This window comes from Sabethes cyaneus, chromosome 3 (assembly GCF_943734655.1).
Source record: "Sabethes cyaneus chromosome 3, idSabCyanKW18_F2, whole genome shotgun sequence".
NCBI lineage: Eukaryota > Metazoa > Arthropoda > Insecta > Diptera > Culicidae > Sabethes > Sabethes cyaneus.
The window spans coordinates 49,625,791-49,645,980 of NC_071355.1; the positions used below are offsets into that span (position 1 = coordinate 49,625,791).

At 38.1% G+C, this 20,190-nt stretch overlaps 3 protein-coding genes across 3 annotated transcripts; all 3 read left to right on the plus strand.

Annotated features, from left to right (window-relative positions):
* Positions 1–1,485: 1,485 nt before the first annotated feature.
* Positions 1,486–5,214, plus strand: LOC128739569 (ionotropic receptor 75a-like). Its single transcript, XM_053835062.1, has 8 exons — positions 1,486–1,621; positions 1,678–2,168; positions 2,228–2,355; positions 2,430–2,603; positions 2,666–2,892; positions 2,962–3,173; positions 3,235–3,657; positions 5,155–5,214. Exons 1-8 carry the CDS (start codon positions 1,486–1,488, stop codon positions 5,212–5,214), a joined length of 1,851 nt encoding a protein of 616 aa, XP_053691037.1.
* Positions 5,215–8,318: 3,104 nt separating this feature from the next.
* On the plus strand, positions 8,319–10,312 carry LOC128739570 (ionotropic receptor 75a-like). Its single transcript, XM_053835064.1, has 6 exons — positions 8,319–8,705; positions 8,764–8,897; positions 9,044–9,217; positions 9,275–9,501; positions 9,557–9,768; positions 9,830–10,312. The coding sequence occupies exons 1-6, from the start codon at positions 8,319–8,321 to the stop codon at positions 10,310–10,312; spliced, it is 1,617 nt and encodes a 538-aa protein (XP_053691039.1).
* A 7,152-nt stretch (positions 10,313–17,464) lies between these two features.
* LOC128741917 (dnaJ homolog subfamily B member 12) lies at positions 17,465–19,783 on the plus strand. Its single transcript, XM_053838040.1, has 6 exons — positions 17,465–17,848; positions 17,930–18,101; positions 18,164–18,563; positions 18,627–18,742; positions 18,811–18,974; positions 19,115–19,783. Exons 1-6 carry the CDS (start codon positions 17,722–17,724, stop codon positions 19,222–19,224), a joined length of 1,089 nt encoding a protein of 362 aa, XP_053694015.1. The 5' UTR covers positions 17,465–17,721; the 3' UTR covers positions 19,225–19,783.
* Positions 19,784–20,190: the final 407 nt, after the last annotated feature.

Genomic DNA, 20,190 nt, shown 5'->3' on the forward strand with positions numbered 1-20,190 from the left:
ATTTTTAGGATCTACTTGGGTAAATTGTTCTTGTGTAGCGATTCTCCCTTATCTTGCAAATTGAGTCAAGCTTGGACGCGGAAGATTGAAGCCCGGTCAACCCATGCAATTAAAACTGCGAAGTCTGACCAACGCAAAAAGTAGAATGGCCAACGATGGAATAAAGTAACGAAAACCTCTGAGAACCTTTCTAAGAATGCGCGGCCCAGTTTCTCCTAGGGTGCGCGCTCTCGAAGTTGAAATTAAACAAAAGCTTACTAAATCGTTTTTTCCGCATACCAAAGGGCTCGTGGAACGAAATAAACATATGAACCTCTCGGTGTGGTTTGCAGAAAACTACCCCGACGGGTTCTAGAGCTGCCGCAATGGGCGCTGCGAGAACGGAGGTCTGACACTCATAACTAAAACACTCTGATTAAGTTTTATAGACCGGAAACAAAATTAGTCTCAACTTGCTGGAGTCTTTCCAATAGAGATTTTATAGCATAATAGAAAGTAATGGTATAGCCAAATTTCGTTTGTTGCACTCATTGTATAGATATATGATCGTAAGGGTTGTAAATTTTAAGTATTTATCGAGTTTAAACATGTCCAAGAAACAGTAAAAAAGCAAAGCAAAGTCTTTGTGCTACATTCTGCATTGGGAACATGAAATTGATCCTATTGAGTCTTACACCCTTTCGAATGTACAACGAATGTTTTGTCAGACCAAATAGCAAAGCCTAGGTGCTACATTCCGTTATCGAAACTTGACCTTCTGTTTTTATACGACAGACTTCGCGGCCAGCTGTTAGAGTACAGGACAATTGCAGTTGCTACGATCCTATTGACTCTAACAGCCTCTCCCAGTCAAGATTCGAACATACGACAACTGGCTTATTAGGCCAGCGTTATACCTCGACGCCAACACGGAGGTTTTTGTCAGACCAGGCTAAATAAATATTTGAATTAGTTTATACATTCATTTCATCAAACCTAACCTTCCCGAAAACCGCAACTTTCTAGATAGTCAGCAGCGCAACATACCGCAGCCTATTTAAGAATCTTTCATATATACTAGCGCCACGTAGTGAGACAACCCCAAAATACTACTATTTAACGAAAAGCCTTTGATCTGCTGAGCAACTTTGTCGAATACACCAACGTTCTATTCAGTTAGGATCACGAGTTATTCTACGTAGTCCCCATTAAAAACGTTTCCATTTTGGCGGTCCCTATTAGCGTTCTTACTGGGGGAATTGCTGTATATTAAACATTTACAAGTATGGCACGTGGACGGCGAGCTTTAATCTAGCAATTGTGCAGACATTAATTGACATTCGATGGTTTTCGATTATAAGCTTATATGCATTAACAAGCTCAATTTATGTGTCAGATTTGAAGCATACCTAAGTACTTCACTTTTCGTTCCACATTGAACGTTTAAATTCCTGTTATCTTGGCAGTATTTTTGCATTACTTAAAAGTCACCCGAATAATAACGACATGAAGCCATTGTTTGCTTTGTATTTCCTGCTTCACACAGTTACTGCTGTTCTGAATGTGCAATTACTGGAAGATTATCTAAATTGGCAACGATTGAAAACAGTTGTTATTTTTCATTGTCTGGATCAAAGTGACGGTAAAAAATACTGTTGTAATCGTAGAATAATAATTTAAACTTTTTTTTTGTAAAAGAAATAAACCACGTCTCGGTGCGTATGAGTCATGCCTTCGGAGGACGTATTTATTACGAAGATATTTCCAACTTCTCCATTGGCCTTTGGAACCACAGTCACGTGATGAGAATCGATTACCAGAAATTAGGAGTCACGATCGATACAACGTGTGCGAACACTGTCGACTTGTTCAGGGTAATATCGGCGCACGAGTACTTTAATGCTTCGTACCATTGGCTGATTTTTGGAAATGAATCTACTAAATGTGTTCTGAATGAGCAGAATCTTAATATAGATGCAAAGGTGACCTTGGTTATCACCGCTGAGGAATCTGGTGAAAGCTATGATGTATATGATGTGTTCAGTCCAATGAGGAGGCGTGGAATGCCTCTAAATGTGACCTACATGGGGAACTGGAGTACACACTGGGGACTCAACATTGTAGTTCATCAGACTGAATACGAACGTCGGTTTGATTTTGGAGGACTTTGGTTAAAGACAGCAGTTACGGTAGGAAATTCATGCTAAAACAATTCGGAGCGTAAGATTGATGATTTGTCATGCTATAGCCCTTGAATCTACTTCATCATTCAACGCTGCTGGAACAATTGGATAGTAACGGTACGGTAGAACAATATTCCCTCCATCGTTTTGGGTATCGCATCATGCAAGTTGTTATGTTCAAACATAATTTCACGTAAGTAATTGAATGATTCGTGCTCATATTCCAAAATTGTTATTTTGAATGAAGTTGAAAGTAAAACATTGCAGGTTAAAAATGATCCGAACGTCATCCTGGTTTCTGGAAAACACAGACGGACGGTCGAATAAAGGTACAATCGGACAAGTCGCGACTAAACAATGCGATTTCTTTATAAATCCTTTATCTTTACGGCAAGATAGAGTTGCACCTTTCGATCAGACTATCGTCATAGCGGTTGCAAAGTATGTAGAGTGAGTCAAATCACATTTATACATATTGTACTTATTTTTTCGTTTGGTTTTAGAATGCTTTTTGTGTTTCGCCATCCAAAAAAAAGTCAGGCGAGAAACATTTTCCTTCAGCCGTTTCGAATTGACCTGTGGATAGGGGTGCTAGCTGTAGTGGTGGTGACCGCCACTATTTTGTTTGTCATGTTTTGGACCGAAATTTGGAAGGAACGCTACAGTTACGAAATAGAAGATAATCGATCTCTGTCTCTAATGATTATTTTTGGAATTTTGTGTCAACAGGGTAAGATTTACGTATCCTCCGTTTTTACGTATATTGATAATAATGTTTTAATTGTTTTTTTTCGTGAAGGGTTCGCCGCTAAAACGTATCTCAGTTCCTCTAGGATCATCCTGATAAGTACATTAATATTTTCTGTACTCATCCTACAATTCTATTCCACATATATCGTGGGCTATCTACTGATTACTCCACCAAAGTTCATGAATACGCTTAAACATTTGTTAGACAGTGACTTGAAAATATTGATTGAAGATATAGCATACAATGCAGACTACCTAAAGGTATGGGCGATTCCATAGGCATTACGATGGTCTACTAAGCTAATCGTTATTTGTTTTGTAGACAACGAAAGACCCGGTGGCAATCGAATTAAATAATCGAAAAATTCGCAATGAGGTTAACAATTTTGTAAATGTTACGGAAGGAATCGCTCGGGTTAAACAGGGAGGCTATGCATTCCAGTGCGATACAGCGTACGCCTACCCGCTGGTAAAGGCAACATTCACGGATAAGGAAATTTGCGATTTACAGGAAGTATATCTTAATCCTATTCGTCTGATGCAGATACCACTCCGTAAAGGTAGCCCATTCACGGAAATGTTTCGCATAACATTTTGTAAAACTGTAGAAACCGCGATAACAAGATACCATCAGAAACGTTTCTTTAGCGACAAACCAAAATGTGCTAAAGATGAGCGAGAAACTAAGGCAGTTCATTTTAATGACGTTTCAACACTGTTTGTGGGATTTACGGGCATGATTTTTGTCAGTATTTGTTTGCTATTTTTAGAACTTGTTCATCATTATATTTCTAAACGTCGATAAAAAGGGGAAATCCGCTTGCTATTTAATATTTCAATAATGTAATAATGATTGCATGTTCCTCCCTGTTGGCCTCGAGGTACGATGCTGATCTAATAAGCTTGTCGTCGTATGTTCGAATCTCGGCTGGGAGAGGCTGTTAGAATCAATAGGATCGTAGCACTGGCCCCGCAATTGTTCTGTTCTCTAACAGCTGGCTGCGAAGTCTGTCTTATAAAAACAGAAGGACAAGTTTCGATAACGAAATGTAGCACCTAGGTTTAGCTTTTTTGACCATGTAGTCGTTGTTCTCTTTCTATCAGAATCTTTCTAGTCATGTGCATATTCACTAAAGTCAAATATAGTAATATTATCAGTAAAACAAATGACGACAATTTCTTATGTTGAGCACATTTCAGTGGGTAAAAATAACACATCATAGGCTTTGAATCTTGCGCTCTTAAACAAAACTTTTGTTTAGAAATTTCAAACTCCAAATTAGATCAACTAGAGTAATTTCAAGCCTATTTTGTGCATGTCTGGAATGTCCCACCCAAGTAGCACTTGGAACTAATAATAAAAATAAAAAAATACAAAAAGGTTGCACAGCAGTTACATTTAGGATACTTGTAACGAGTTAGATGTATGTGTATGTATGGGGATAGCCACCATCACCTCAAGGGTTTCCCATTGTATGCAAGTAGAATTACTGCAGTATCGAATTTATCTACCCAGTAACTTTCATGTCAATGCTGTTCGTGAAGGACCAAAAGGGGTTGGGTGGATCTATAAGCAATGTCGCTCATATGATTCCACGGGAATACAAGACACTCCTTCCAGCATAGACCTCCGGTTTCTAGATACATAACTTCGCCGTGCAAACTTATCTTGCGTGATGATTTGTGTGCTAGAAGGGCGCGTCAAAATCCTCTCCGACGTTATATGACTTGGGCTGGTTACCACATCCCTCATCCAGTCTTTGATTCATTCGATACCCTGATGTTCCCTTCCCTCCCTTTTAATGATGTATATGTAAATGTATTAAATAATGAGTAATATGAATATACAATATATATATAAAGAATATCTATTATAGTGGCAATGATTCTTCACTTGTTTATGTATCGCAGTCATATACTAATTAATAAACTATATTTTAAAAGTACATTCAATTGTATAAAATTGTACACTGTATTATTAACTGAAGTTTTTGGAGCGTCTTAGTAGAATACGAAACCTAAAAATAAAAAATAAGAAAACTTATCCAATTTAATTCTACTATGTGTATTTTATTCAATGACAGATACGTATTTCGCCTACGACTTGCAGGCTTCCTCAGTGTCTGTTCGAAAACAGATACTGAGGAAGCCTGCAAGTCGTAGGCGAAATACGTATCTGTCATTGAATAAAATACACATAGTAGAATTAAATTGGATAAGTTTTCTTATTTTTTATTTTTAGGCTGTATTATTAACCGAGTCGGCCTCCCGATGGGCCAGCAAAGTCTGCGACTGTGTATAAGGTTTAAAACGGACAGCACACAAGAAAGACATCGCCACACATCAGTCTTCAGCCTAAAAAACAAACAGCCAAACCACTACTTATCTAAGCACTCGTCGGAACGTCCTCTGACCACTCTACATATCAGACCTTACACATGGGGAGCATGGTACCCGTACACTATGTACAGATTGTTTGCATGATGGTCTCTTATTCCCACCACTAGCAAGCAAAAACACGAAAACACGTTAGCGGCTTCAACGGCAAGTAGCGCAGCAGCGAAATGCACACACATAAAGCACGAAGCTATGTGCTGGCAAAAAATTAACAAGCCCCAACTGCTTCACTAACACACATGCACTTTGCATTTGATACACATTATACGAACTGCCGAAACGGAATTTTTCTTGCGCTGAGCACACAGCTGAGCGGGCAATATCATTGCTCGAATACACAGACATGCATAACCGACAAAGGAAAAAGCTGGAATAGCTTGGTTCGGAATCGCACTTTTCATCACAATTAGCTCAAAATATCACTCATTCCGATCCGCGGGGTACAAACTCATCGTTAGTCACTCTTGCTTATAGGAACTACAACTAGAGGCACTCGCGTATATTAAACCAAAGCGAAAACTACCGATCCTTCGATCCAACTCATCGCGAAAACACACAAGCGTCCGATCTCTCTGCTTTCCCATACCGAACTCGGATACTTGTAACGAGTTAGATTACATAAAATTAAAAATAGTTACATTTTAGTTTTCTAGTGACAAAAATCTCAAAAAGTTACCAGGTAGTTACCAAATGACCAAATTGAAACCTTTTTTTCGAACTGTCAACAACTTGGTCGTCGCAAAACAGTCACCTCTCAGTTTCGAGTTACCAAATAGTTATCAAGTGACACAAATGAAACCTTTTTCCAAACTGTCATCAACTTACTGGTCGCAAAACAGTTAATTTTCCGTTACGAGCTGTTACGAAGCCAAAAAAAGTCGGCTAGTAACATTTTCGGCAACGGAACGGATTAAGCAAAAACTAGATCTCAAGAATTTTACTAATGGTAAAGATAAACAATTGGTACACGGGTTGTAAAATGCTCTTGTAAATGCGTTTATTTACTTAATTGATGGTACTTGGAATCTTTTCGGCACAGACATTGGTATTAAGTAAACAAATTTTGATTATTCTCAAACGTCAAAACGATCAAGTTACATCGAAACGAAACTGGCAATGAAAATAGGTTACAGTGTAACTTAGAAATGACGACATAAGAAATAGGTGACCACAATAGATTTAATATTGGTTACCGTAACCGATAGCGTAACCAGGTCGCAGGCTAAGGTTACGTGCAACTAGAATGTAACTGAAATGTAACCTTCTATGATTAACACTGCTGGTAAACTGTTTTATTCAAACTGAAACTATGCTTTGATATTAAATTATCACTTTCTTTTCACAACAATCACTAGAAACACCTTTTCCCGATATGAAGAATCTCTGCTTAAAATCATTTCATGCAATATGCCGAAAACGATACAAAACTTCAAGGAAGATGGTGTAGTAGTTAAAACCAAAGGCAAAATGGCTATGAATTTTACTAAGTGATAGCGAAAACAATTTGTTTTTTAATGATTTCTTGGTGAATGCTCCACTAATTCATTATTGCTAAGAATAAATTTAAAAAATCAGAAAATTAAAATTAAAATTTTTATATTTGTACATATTTGTTTTACAAAAAATCAATTTTTCAAAGAGGTAAGTAACGAAAAGCTAGAATAAATAAGAGCGCGTGAATTTTTCAAAGCTAGAATCATGCATTTCACCATAAATTTGAAACTGCATTAAAATTTGTGTTGAAATTTATACACTCTTCTATATTCAACAGTTAAATTTACTGCTTGACGTTGACAGCCATAGATCGGAATAAAAAACCTGCTGCATTGTTTTCGCTATGCAATAAAAGTTTCAAGATAACTAATTTGCCACCAATTGAAAGTTAATTTACAGTTTATGTGTAACTTCAATTGTAACCATTTTGTAACTATACATGTTACATATTGGTTATTGAGTAACTGTTAATGTAACCATATTTAGTTACATAAGTTGCGCTATTTCGGTTACCCAACTGTTATATTTTAGGTTATTGTAACCGAGGTTTTACATTTAAATTTGACGCATATCAGCCGCTGCGACTCAATTGTGACAACGTGTGCTACTTGGGCAGAATATTCGGGTTAGCTTCGAATTAAAACTGGGGAAATGATTACATTACGGTAACCAGTAGTGCAACTTCGGCCAATCAGAAACATCTAAAGTGATTATAAACCATGTAAATATCCGATAATCCATGCTATAACTATACCCAGGTAACCAATAAGTATTTTCTGAAATGCTATTTTGGCAAAATATGCGGCTACTTTACTGCTAGCCCTCTTATAGTGCTGACAATGCTTATTTGCAGCTAGTTACCAACAAGAAGAATTTAAATAGAATTGTGGATGCCAATTCACAACAGTTATGCAGTCAAAAGGCTGATAAACAGCAACCTGCAGTATAAAACGCCAGGGATGCTAATAAACGGTTGATTTACTGCTTAAACTAATGCTTATTGGTTACCTGGGTACCTTTTAAGCGAAACTATTAGCGTAAAAGCTGGTTAAATTATCGTCGTCGAAAACGGCGACGGTTGACAGCCTTTGTTTTATTCTAATGGACTATTGCGATTATTAAGTGTAATTTTTGTGTCAGATATAAAACACACCTTACTTAAATTACCATTACAATGCAGATCCAATTGCATTCCTATAAAGTTACTCGAGTAGCAACAATATGAAGCTTTGGTTCGCTCTGTATTTTTTACATCATACAACTGTAGCTATGCTAAATGTCAAATTATTGGAAGATTATCTTAAATGGCAACGATTGAGAATAGTTTTGATTTTCCATTGTCAGGATCAAAGTGCTGGTAAAAATTATTTTTAGTTGATTATTAATGATATTAAATTTATTTTTCCAAAAGAAATTAATCACCTATCGGTGCATATGAGTCATACCTTCGGAGGACGTATTTATTACGAAGATATTTCCAACTTCTCCATTGGACTTTGGAACCATAGTCATGTGATGAGGATCGATTACCATAAATTGGGAGTCACGGTTGATACAACGTGCGTGAAAGCCGTCGACTTGTTCAGGGTAATATCTGCGTACGAGTACTTTAATGCTTCATATCATTGGCTGATTTTTGGAAATGAATCTACTAAATGTGTTCTGAATGAGCAAAACCTTGCTTTAGATGCAAAGGTGACCTTGGTTATCGCCGCCGAAGAATCGAATGGAGTTTATGATGTGTATGATGTGTTCAGTCCAATGAGGAGGCGTGGATTGCCTTTAAATGTGACCTACATGGGGAACTGGAGTACGAACTGGGGACTCAACATTGTAGTTCAACAGACTGAATACGAACGTCGGTTTAATTCCGGAGGACTTTGGTTGAAGGCAGCAGTTACGGTAGGAAACGGTAGGAAGTAGTATAGAATTCGTATTTTGATAAATGGATATGTTGCAGCCTTTGGATCAGCTTCACAACCATCATATCACGTTAATGGAGAATTTGGTTAGTAACGCTACGGTAGACAAGTATTCACTTCATCGATTTGCGTATCGCATGTTGGAAATAGTGATGTTGAAACATAATTTTACGTAAGTAGTACAACAGGGCTGTTGTCCTAAGTAACCATAAAACCTTACACATTGCTTACTAACGTGTTTATAATACCTTTATCAACAAAATATAAGCGATATAATAATTATTATAATTATTAACTGGGAAAGAGAATGCATTACAGGATGCGGATGATCCGAACATCAGCCTGGGGTATAACAAACACCGACGGACGCTCAAATAAAGGTACGGTTGGGCAAGTGGCTACCAAACAATGTGATTTGGAAATAAATCCCGTATCTTGTATACAAGAGAGAATTGCACCATTCGATTATACAGTCATAACATCAACTTCGAGGTAAGTATTATGACTCGTTTTGGTACGAATTACGTTTTTCATGTTTTTGAGTTTCAGAATGCTTTTCGTTTTCCGCCATCCAAGAAGAAGTCAGGTGAGAAACATATTCCTTCAACCGTTTGGAATGGATCTGTGGCTCGGAATTCTAGCTGTAATGGGAATAGCTGCCATTATGTTGTTTGTGGGTTTTTGGACTGAAATTTGGAAGGAACATTACGCTTACGGAATTGAAGATAATCGATCTCTGTCCTTTATAGTTATTTTCGGAATGTTATGTCAACAAGGTATGGTATATGATATACTTCGTAAATAATACATCGATTTGTTTTAATTTTACAGGATTTGCCGGTAGAACATATCTTACCTCATCCAGAATCATACTGATAAGTACATTGATGTTCTCCATATTCATCTCACAATTCTATTCCACGTTCATCGTTGGTTACCTATTGATTACTCCGCCAAAATTTATAAATACCCTAAAGCACTTGTTGGACAGCGATTTGAAAATACTGATTGAAGATATTGCTTACAATATTGACTATCTGAACGTAGGAGTGTTTGCAAAGTCTTTACGATATATTACTAAACAATTCATTTTTTAATTTGCAGAGAACAACAGATCCGGTGGCCATCGAATTGAATAATCGAAAAATTCGCAACGAAGTCAACAATTTCTTAAACGTCACAGAAGGGATCGCTCGAGTTAGGCAGGGGGGCTATGCTTTCCAGTGTGATACAGCTTACGCATACCCGCTGGCGAAGGCGACTTTTACAGATCAGGAAATTTGCGATTTACAGGAAGTATATCTTTTTCCTATTCGTCTGATGCACATACCACTTCGGAAGGGTAGCCCGTTTAAGGAAATGTTCCGCATTACATTACGTAAAACCGTAGAATCCGGTATAACCAGGTACCATCAGCGTCGTTTCTTCTCTGATAAGCCCAAATGTGCTAAAAATCAGCAAGAAAATAAATCCGTTGATTTTAGTGACGTTTCAACACTATTTCTGGGAATTGTGGTTAGCATTTTTGCGAGCATTTGTTTGCTGTTTGTAGAAATTGTTTATCATCATGTTTCTAAACGTCGATAAAAATAAGTAACGTAATATTTGCTATATGACATTTTAATAATGTAGTAAAAAGAGACTATTTTGAGCATACCTCTATTAGCAAAAAAAGGTTTCCAGTATAACCGCGTGAACTAGCGACGGAAATAGAGGCTTGTAGCTTTGCTCAGTAGATGCTCAGTGAAAGATTAAAAGTAACAAAGTTATGCTATTTCATACTTTACACACGAGAATTTAAAACCTATAATCTCTAAACAATAGAAAAAATAAATAAAAACGGTTTTAATATAGTTTATATTCAGAGAATAAAGGCGGAAAGCGGTTGTCGTGATCATAAAATATACAAAAAAGAATATGTGTATACCTACCAGATCCGAAGTCCCCCATGTTTCCACAATTATTTCCTCACCAATTTGAAACTGTCTTCTAATGTTGCGTGATGTTATTCAGCAAAACATATATTCTGATATCATTATTGTTGTAACTCATATAGATCAGATTAACTCACAATCAGAATAAGTTATGCCACAATGTCACAAGTATTCCACCTACGGTTCAATTTCTAAAGAACTTAAATTAAGCACAACACCTTTTTGTTGACGTAACTTGTTTTTTTTTAGAATTGCGGCAATATGGCTCTGTTAGCGAGCGGAAACAATCGGTTGCACTTGCATTTATCGCGTGAATAGTTTGGCACATTTACTCTAAGGCAGCTAAGGGAAACGATTGCACTTTTTTGCTTGATTTTGGAGAGTTGAAATTTATCGCTAGCAAACATGAAAGCTCTGATCTTTTCCGATTCGCTTCACTTTACACTATAGGAGTAATCCTTCCGATTCGATTGAAATTTTATCGCACTTTGGTAATCTCCAAAAGTTTTTTCGCGTCAAATCACAGCGCTAATCCTTGAACTGTTGCCCCGTCTAGTCGACGAAGGATGCACTAATACGATTACTGTTTCAAATGATTGGAACCAACTTTAATGGCGACGGTTTAAAGAGCAGATTCGTACGGCCGTCGTTTGCTAAAGTTCAATCGCTTCTGCTGGGGACGATTTTTCCGCAAACTTTTCCAGCTCCGCATGGCACAGCTCAGTAACCTTGCTGCTGCCGAATGAACGAATTGACAAATTACCTTCTGCTGTTTTGGGCCAATAAAAGCTCCATTTTTTTCTGTCTAGGAATTTTCAGGGAAACTGGTTTGAAGGAATCTATAATATTAAAGTGTTGCATGGTTTCGAACTGCTCCTTGGCAGTGTGTTTGATCGATAAGCAGCGACGGGCGTATGCTGGCTGGCGGGTTTTTTTTTCCAACGCATGGGCTTATCGGGAACCCGAAGGGGAATGGCGAGGATGGCAATTTGTCTGGGAAACTAAAAATAGCTTTGTCCTTCCGGATTGAAAATTATGCGACTGTCTGCTTGACGTGTGGCACAATTTGTTCATTCATCGCTTGCCTTTTGTTTTAGATGACTTATGTTACTATAGTGGCGAAGGCATTATTTGTCTGGCAATTGATTTTTCCACGAAATCGCCTGAGTACCAGTCACGATCGATCACGAAATGTTCCTTTGTTTGGATTATAGTGCTACTTCTACATAATAGTCCCTTGTCCTGCTAAAAGCAACACTATAATATTGTTGAAATAAATACTAAGATAAAATAGTTATTCTCGATGCTAAACTAAACTTCAACCTGAATCACTTGGCTATTATTTCTAAAGCAACTCAATAGTCCGACTTTATTTCGAAAATCGGGCGACATTTCAAAGATCCTCACTTTTTAAAGGCTTTGTGCTGTTCATTATTGAGACCGCTATTAGAAAACGCGTGTCCGATGTGGACTTCCTATCAACTAATCTGGAATTTGAGAAATGAACGAGCCCGTGATGATGGCATTTATGATTTATGATGGCCGTTATGATGGCATTTAAGACCAAAGTTGGTCTTGAAGACCACCATAAGAGTACAATAAAACTCACATTGTTGCTTGGGATGTTCATTGCTAGGTTTGGTAAATGGTTGGATAATGCGTAAAACTGGCCCCATAGTGGTCCTTAGCTGCTTATCCAGCAACTGCTTTCCCTACCTCCACGTGGTTTCAGCCGGAATACGAGTAACCCTGGCGGAGATCGGATAACCAACCCCGGTGGAAACTAAGATAATATACCAACAGGGAAGGAGGCACACTGTTGTCTGGACACTGTAAGATGGCAGTCCCATCACGGGACACGGTAGCGTAAGCCCTAGTACGGCTACCTATCTAAAAACAGAGCACTAAAAAGAGCCAAGAAAATTCTACTCAGAACATCTGGCATGGACAAAGGCGACGAAATAAGGACATGGAATGGATACTTGGTACCTGGAGCTGCAGATCGTTAAATTTCGTTGGTGGCGACAGGGTGCTGCTCGATTAGTTAAAACCCCGAAAGTTTGGCATCGTGTTACTGCAGAAGATCTGTTGCAAAGGTGAGAAGGTGTGGAGGATTCGTAGCGGCAAAGCCCAATTTTTCCAGAGCGGTGGAGCGATCAACGAGCTGGGGAATGGGCTTCGTAGTGTTTGGCAAAACGCAGGATCGCGTAATGGACTGGAAAGCGATCAATAAGAGCATGCGGATGATGAAGATAAAAGGCCATTTCGTCAACCGCACCATCATAAACGTGCATTGTCTACACGAAGGTAGACCCGACGACGAGAAGGAAGCGTTCTATGTGCAGCTGGAGGCAATAACGTACGACAGCTGCTCACCGCGGGACATCAAGATCGTCATGGGGGATATGAATGACCAGGTCGGTAGGGAAGCAATGTACGCACTTAAAAAACTCAGCAAAATTTGCCGAGATTTGGACAGCCGAGCGTTCGGTAAAAATTTCAGTTTTGCAAATCGACGTTTACGGATCTTTACAAACGTTTGGCATAATAAAAAATTTTACCGAACGCTCGGCTGTCCAAATCTCGGCAAAATTTTGCAGACTTCGGCATTTTTTTTAAGTGTGTATAGACCGGCGATCGGGCCCCGTAGCCTGCACACCGACACAAATGATAACGGCCAACTACGCATTAACAAGAAACATTTATGCGCTGATTAAACATTTTAGCAGCCATTATTATTCAGCTGTAGCTGAATATACATCGAATAAAATTTATGTAACAATTCTACAATACTTATTCAGCCGAAATTGGAGGACTTATACAACCTATTTCATTTGAGGAAGAAAAACCACTTGTTAAGCAGTTACATCGCCCATTATATAACCTTTGTGCGCCTTGTTTCCAGCTTTCGCAAATTGGTTATTTAAAAACGCGCAAAAGTCTATATTAAGCTACATTACAGCTTCAAAGCAGCTATTAGCAAGCCCGAAGGTTAACTTAGTCGTTTAAGAGCTGAAAAGGGTTTTTATTTCTAAAACTAAACCGAATAAATATAAATAGCAGAATTTAATTGGAATGTTTTCAATTTCAGAAGATTGCGGTTCAATTCCCGATAGCATACGACGCCATAGCAAAATAAATATGACGCATTCTATTTTTTTCTAATTTAAAAATAGATTATTTTTTGGCTGCATAAAGGTTAATGAGACGTCGATTAAGCGACTGAAAAAGCATTGCAAAACTATTTCTCGTTCTAAAAATACAATTGACAGCATCGCGCAAATTGGTTATTTAAAACACGTAAAAGCCTCTATTAAGCTCCTTTGAATGCTGCTTCCTTCGCGTCCGTTCGATGAATGAGGGACTGCACCGGGGGAAAGCAATTATATAGCTGGCGTACGAAGACGCCAACGATGTTTCAAAAACCTTTAAATGCTTTCCTGCCCGATGACTGCTCGCGTCCGATTTTCTTCCCACCGCTGGCTGCTGCTTGTAGTTGCTGGAGTAGATGCTGCTTCCTTCGCGTCCGTTCGATGAATGAGGGACTGCACCGGGGGAAAGCAATTATATAGCTGGCGTACGAAGACGCCAACGATGTTTCAAAAACCTTTAAATGCTTTCCTGCCCGATGACAGCTCGCGTCCGATTTTCTTCCCACCGCTGGCTGCTGCTTGTAGTTGCTGGAGTAGATGCTGCTTCCTTCGCGTCCGTTCGATGAATGAGGGACTGCACCGGGGGAAAGCAATTATATAGCTGGCGTACGAAGACGCCAACGATGTTTCAAAAACCTTTAAATGCTTTCCTGCCCGATGACTGCTCGCGTCCGATTTTCTTCCCACCGCTGCACTATGGGCCAGAAATTAAAATTTCGGAACAAATATATTTGCCGTTAAACGGCGTGTCTCAGCTCAATGTAGTCTTCGGCAACTTTTTCAATGAAAAAATTATGCATATTTTGAAGGGGTCGTCCAATATTTACGTGTTACTTTAACAACAATTTAAGTAATAACTTTTTGAGTAAATTTTTTTTTTCACCTTTTTGGTTTCAAAATATTAAAGATAAACCAATTTCAAGTATATTTGCTGAAGATATCAAACTTCTACCTTTTACCCATTTTCAGCAATAGACCTTTGTTTATAAACGACCCCTCAAATCACATTTCTTCTTGTAACATGTTTATTTCAACAGACAGCTCAGTGTGATGTTCTAGACAACATTTTGCACAGAAAAGAGGAATATTTTTGCTGAAGATTGATTTGCTTTTTCTGCATTAATTAATAAGATATAACTGTTTTTAGGTTTTTTAAAAACCGTTTGATGAAAAAGGTGTATTTTTTGAAGGGTGGTGTCTTCGGAGAAGTAAAATAATAAAATATAGCGCATCTTCCTGCACTATTAGGGTGACTATGAATTCACCTATTAGGGTAATACAAACTTTTGTTTTCTTAAATAATTTAAAAAAAAAGTTGTTTTCTCCAAAAGTTGCAGAAAATACTACAATAAGCAACTTTGCTGAATAAAGAAACTATCTATCTCTTACCGGTTACGAAATATAATGATGTGTTGAAAATGAGCACTTAAAAATCAATAACACTCAATAACTTTGCACACGATTATTTTATTGCTTTTAAATGTTCTACAAAGTTATTAAGTATGTTGAAATACATATTTTCTGTGAAGACTGTTTGACACTAGGACGCATATTTATTAAGTTATAAAATGTATGAAAAAAATCCGCACTATTCCCAGGTATTCCCAGTCATGGTATTCCCAGGTATTCTCGGAAATACACATTTGAACAGATAGCTTTAATAATTCCCTACAAATTGATATACAAACTAATTGCAGATACTTGCAGATGGCTAAGATGTTCGGATTTTTCATCAGACGGTTTTTAATCTAAAATCAGTGATATCTTATTAATTAATGCATATAAAGCAAAACAGTCTTCAGCAAAAATATTCCTCTTTTATGTGCAAAATATTTTCTAGAACATCACATTGAGCTGTCTGTTGAAATAAACATGTTACAAGAAGAAATGTGATTTGAAGGGCCGTTTATAAACAAAGGTCCATTGCTGAAAATGGGTTAAAGGTAGAAGTTTCATATTTTCAGAAAAATTACTTGAAATTGATTTATCTTCAATATTTTGAAACCAAAAAGGTGAAAAAAAGTTTAGTCAAAAAGTTATTACTTAAATTGTTGTTTAAGTAACGCTTAAATATTGGACGACCCATTCAAAATATGCATCAATTTTTTATTCAAAAAGTTACCGAAGACCACATTGAGCTGAGACATGTTGTTCAACCGCAAATATTTTTATCCCGAAATTTTAATTTCTGGCCCATAGTGCGCTGGCTGCTGCTTGTAGTTGCTGGAGTAGATGCTGCTTCCTTCGCGTCCGTTTAATGAATGAGGGACTGTACCGAGGAAAAGCTTTTATATAGTTGCAGCATCGTGTGAAGAAAAATCTCTCTGCCGTCGTCGCTGGCTGATTGGTGGAACACTGATTTCTCAATAATCATTTCAATAATTATTAATTATTTAATTTTTTTATTTTTTTTATTTTTAATTTATTATATTTTGCCTTAATTGCTACACTAATAACTGCTTTCGAAGCTGCAATGAAGCGTAATAGAGGCTTTTGCGAGTTTTTAAATAACCAATTTGCGCAAAGCTGGAAACAAGGCGCACAGAGGCGATATAACAGCTTAACAAGTGTTTTTATGCCTCAAATCAAGTAGGTTGTATAAGTTCTCCAATTTCGGCTAAATAAGTATTGTAGAATTGTTTACAAAAATTTTATTCGATGCATATTGAGCTATGGCTGAATAATTATGGCTGCTAAAATGCTTAATCAGCACATAAATGTTTCTTGGGGAAGTAGACAACAAATTTTGAAACAAAATTTAAACGGGACAACGCGTGTATTTAATGCTGCGCAGTGTGACGAATGCACCGTGTTGTTTCCCCTCTTTTGTTTATCGTAAAAAATAAGACTATGAAAAGTCAGACCTTTTCCTATCTTACGTGGCGGATAACACAAAAAAGGAACATCTTTCACTATCTGCATCTCACATGCAACAAATTTTCTGAAGCATAAAACCCTATGATTGCGTAGTTCTTACAGCTGCTGTCAAATTTGACATACGGCCTTATAAAGAGTTAAACCATAGTAACGTGAAAAACTTGATTGTTTCAGGGTTTGCTGTGGTTTCCAGCAACACTTTTGCGCTTCCCTTATGAATTTTTGTTTCTACAGTTGCACGCATGAAATCAGCCAATCAGGAAGCTGGCTCTTTTTTGACAGCAAATTACGGAAAGAAAACATGCGATGTATTAGGGAAATGTCAAAAATGCTGTTCAAATAATATGAACACGTCCGCCATTATGGCTTGTAAAAAGCTGGGGTGACATTGCGCATCTCGTTTCGAGTGAATTTCGTTCGAGACGCCCATTTGTTTAACGTGGTCGAAACGAACGAAAATCACTCGAAACGAGATGCGCAATATCACCCCTGGATAGAGTCGATAGTCTATAGAGTCTCCAAAACTAGCCTAAAACTGTTACTTGGATCAACCGTTTAGTTTACAGTATTTCGAAGCATGAATGGTTCGTTTATAGTTCTTCATTATGGTTATGTTTTGACGGTTTCGCTATGTTGGTGTTATGAACGTTACGAAGTGTTACTAAATTTTCTGTGATGATAAAACCTGACAAACCAGCAATGACACAACCATAGGGCTTAATTCCTTATACTGTGCGGATTTTGACGTGTTCGATTATCCTTTGCTCTCGTCAATCTGAACTGAAAAATAGATTCTTGTTCATTAAAATGTCATTTAAAAATAGTTTACATCATTTTTGCTAGTTTTCAAATCATCGATTAGTGATTAAAGTGATAAACCTAAAGTTTTGCTGAGGGAAATTTGTGCAATTGGATTTTCGCGCAGTGGTGGAAAGGGTCAGGTATATCTGTTTTTCACCCGCTTAGTCGCTAGAAATTTTCACCGATCGTCTTCAAATTTATCTTACCGGAGAGCAAAGGATAAAAATAAAACATGAACAAGGAAGCGGCAGAGGATTGCGTGGAGAGGGCTACAGTGTATTTATCGGAGGGTAAAATTGAAAAGGCAGAAAAGCTGCTAAACAAGTCACTAACGCTTCATCGTACGAAACAGGCTGAAGGTAAGGCTTTCAAATCAGGCTACTGCGTAGCAATATGAAAATTTCCAAGGATCTTGCTTATGGCTTGGTCTGTATTGGCAGAGCTCTTGGAGAAAATTAAATGTGGAGCTTACACCAAGCGGACATCCGGAAATACTTCTGATAGTGATGGGGTCAGACAGAGAACAACTGCTGGTCAAAGCACGAAGGCAGAGTCTGCCAGCGAAGCTGATTACACATCTGACCAGCTGGAGGCTGTCAAAAGAATCAAAAAGTGAGTATTTGTTTAATACGAAATTTGGCATATCAAGCCTTTCATGTCTGTTTTTTTTTCAGGTGTAAAGATTACTATGAAGTGTTAGGTATTTCAAAGGAAGCCACCGATACGGATATCAAAAAAGCGTACAAGAAACTGGCCCTGCAGCTGCACCCGGATAAAAACAAAGCTCCCGGTGCAGTTGAAGCATTCAAGGCGATCGGCAATGCCGTTGCTATATTAACCGATGCCGAGAAGCGAAAGTCGTACGACTTGTATGGTTCGGAAGAACAGCACCAACCGTCGGCCCGTCGTACCCGCGCCCAATATGAGTATGGATATTCGCGAGGTTTCGAAACAGAGTTCACGGCGGAGGAGTTGTTCAACATGTTTTTCGGTGGTAATATTCCTACGCAGCATGTCTATATGCGGCAGAGGCGATTTCATCGGGCCGAGCACCAGCAGCAACAGTATCGCGAGGTTTTTTGGAGACTAGATAATGTGAATATAATATCAACCTAACCATTGTTTTTCTTTTTCTAGCCTCAGTCCGGTTATGCGGCATTTATCAACTTGCTGCCAATTATTCTGCTGATCGGTCTTTCGATGATGTCATCTTTCTTCATATCGGACCCAATTTATAGCTTAACGCCAAGTCAGTAAGTACATAGGTTTTATTTTTTAAGATCGATTTTTCTTGAAGTACAATTGGATGTATATCCTGCAGGAAATTTTCGGTCGCCCGTAAGACAAACCAGTTGAAAATTCCTTACTACGTCAAGGATAACTTCCACTCAGAATATCAGGGATCAGTAGGACGACTCGAGGCTTCGGTGGAGGAAGAGTATCTCAATAACCTCAAGCATTCGTGCTATCGAGAACGGAACTACAGTAAGTGTTTGGAACTATTGTTTTGCTACGTGCATAAATCATACCAACAACTATGGTCACTGGCGTCTGACGTACTACAAATTATACTTAACATTTTCTAACTGGTTTTTGTTTCTTTTTCATTTGTAATACTTTTGCAGAAGAAACTATGTTGATGAAAGCACGCAACTTCGGCGACCGAGATCTATATCTCAAAGCGCAGAACATCAACACACCCTCCTGTGACAAGTTGCACAGTTTACATAACTAGTCAATCCGCGGTATAGTTTTCGAAGAGCTCTGTTTCGCAAAAGGCAGGATATTTTAGGTGGGATTAAAGGCATGCTTTCCCTAGACGATTTTAGACTTAAGACAGTATTTCTGTTTTGGAATGTACCCAGTCTTAGCGAAATGGCATTTAAACAAAACTAAATTGCTCCTAGATGGAAAAGTGTTTAGCGAAATATTCGGCGATGTGCCGGTTCACTGCGAACCGATTTTGTATTTTTGGGTATGTTTTTTCTTTCATATTGTATAGTAAACCATTCGTTTCCATAGCGTACGGAAACTAAACAGTTCCGTGTTTCGATTAAGATTACCCAAACACAGAAAAAACTAAATGATAGCGAGTTCGTTTATTCGATCCGGGTTGGAACTGGATGAATTTTAGCTGTCAGATAGGAGCGAATGAATACAAAAAATTTATCCTGTTCCAACCCGGATCGAATAAACGAACTCGCTTCGAGATTCGAGATAAGATTTCTGTTGATTTTTTTCCTGATTGTGATTTGCTGACGCGTCAGATTGTTATCTTGAAATTATACGATTAAACTAGATGTAACCGTGTTTCACATAGTTGAAGAAGTCCACGCAAGTTTCTCATCTTCTGATTCGGTTAAGATTATCGTTTTTCGAATTCTCTTTCTAGATGTCGGCGTGCCGTGAGCCACGTGAGTTTTCACTTGGAATAGAAAAAACAACTTTTAATGTACTTGGATCACTTGGACAGTCATGAGGTCATGACGTAAAGCTACACACGCTCAGAGAATTTGACTCACTTTTACAAAAAATGGAAAAATGTAAACTTTACTTCGAGTTGCTCTTAAGGCCCCATACACCAACGAACATGTTGGTCGAGAATGTTGGTGAATTTAGGTTTGGCCAATACGCTCCGTCGTATATGTGAGTGTCATGAACTAAACTGACAAAATAAGATGTTGGGCTCGGTGTTCGACCT

Bases quoted from the DNA above. Each gene is read 5' to 3' on its own strand.
- LOC128739569 (XM_053835062.1), top strand. From the start codon at position 1,486: ATGAAGCCATTGTTTGCTTTGTATTTCCTGCTTCACACAGTTACTGCT. The intron at 2,893-2,961 runs GTAAGATTTACG...TTTTTCGTGAAG, and splicing joins TGGAATTTTGTGTCAACAGG to GGTTCGCCGCTAAAACGTAT. The intron at 3,658-5,154 runs GTCAGTATTTGT...TTTTATTTTTAG, and splicing joins GATTTACGGGCATGATTTTT to GCTGTATTATTAACCGAGTC.
- LOC128741917 (XM_053838040.1), top strand. From the start codon at position 17,722: ATGAACAAGGAAGCGGCAGAGGATTGCGTGGAGAGGGCTACAGTGTAT. The intron at 18,564-18,626 runs GTTTTTTGGAGA...TTCTTTTTCTAG, and splicing joins AGCAGCAACAGTATCGCGAG to CCTCAGTCCGGTTATGCGGC. The intron at 18,743-18,810 runs GTAAGTACATAG...TATATCCTGCAG, and splicing joins TATAGCTTAACGCCAAGTCA to GAAATTTTCGGTCGCCCGTA.
- LOC128739570 (XM_053835064.1), top strand. From the start codon at position 8,319: ATGAGGATCGATTACCATAAATTGGGAGTCACGGTTGATACAACGTGC. The intron at 8,706-8,763 runs GTAGGAAACGGT...GATATGTTGCAG, and splicing joins GGTTGAAGGCAGCAGTTACG to CCTTTGGATCAGCTTCACAA. The intron at 9,769-9,829 runs GTAGGAGTGTTT...TTTAATTTGCAG, and splicing joins ACAATATTGACTATCTGAAC to AGAACAACAGATCCGGTGGC.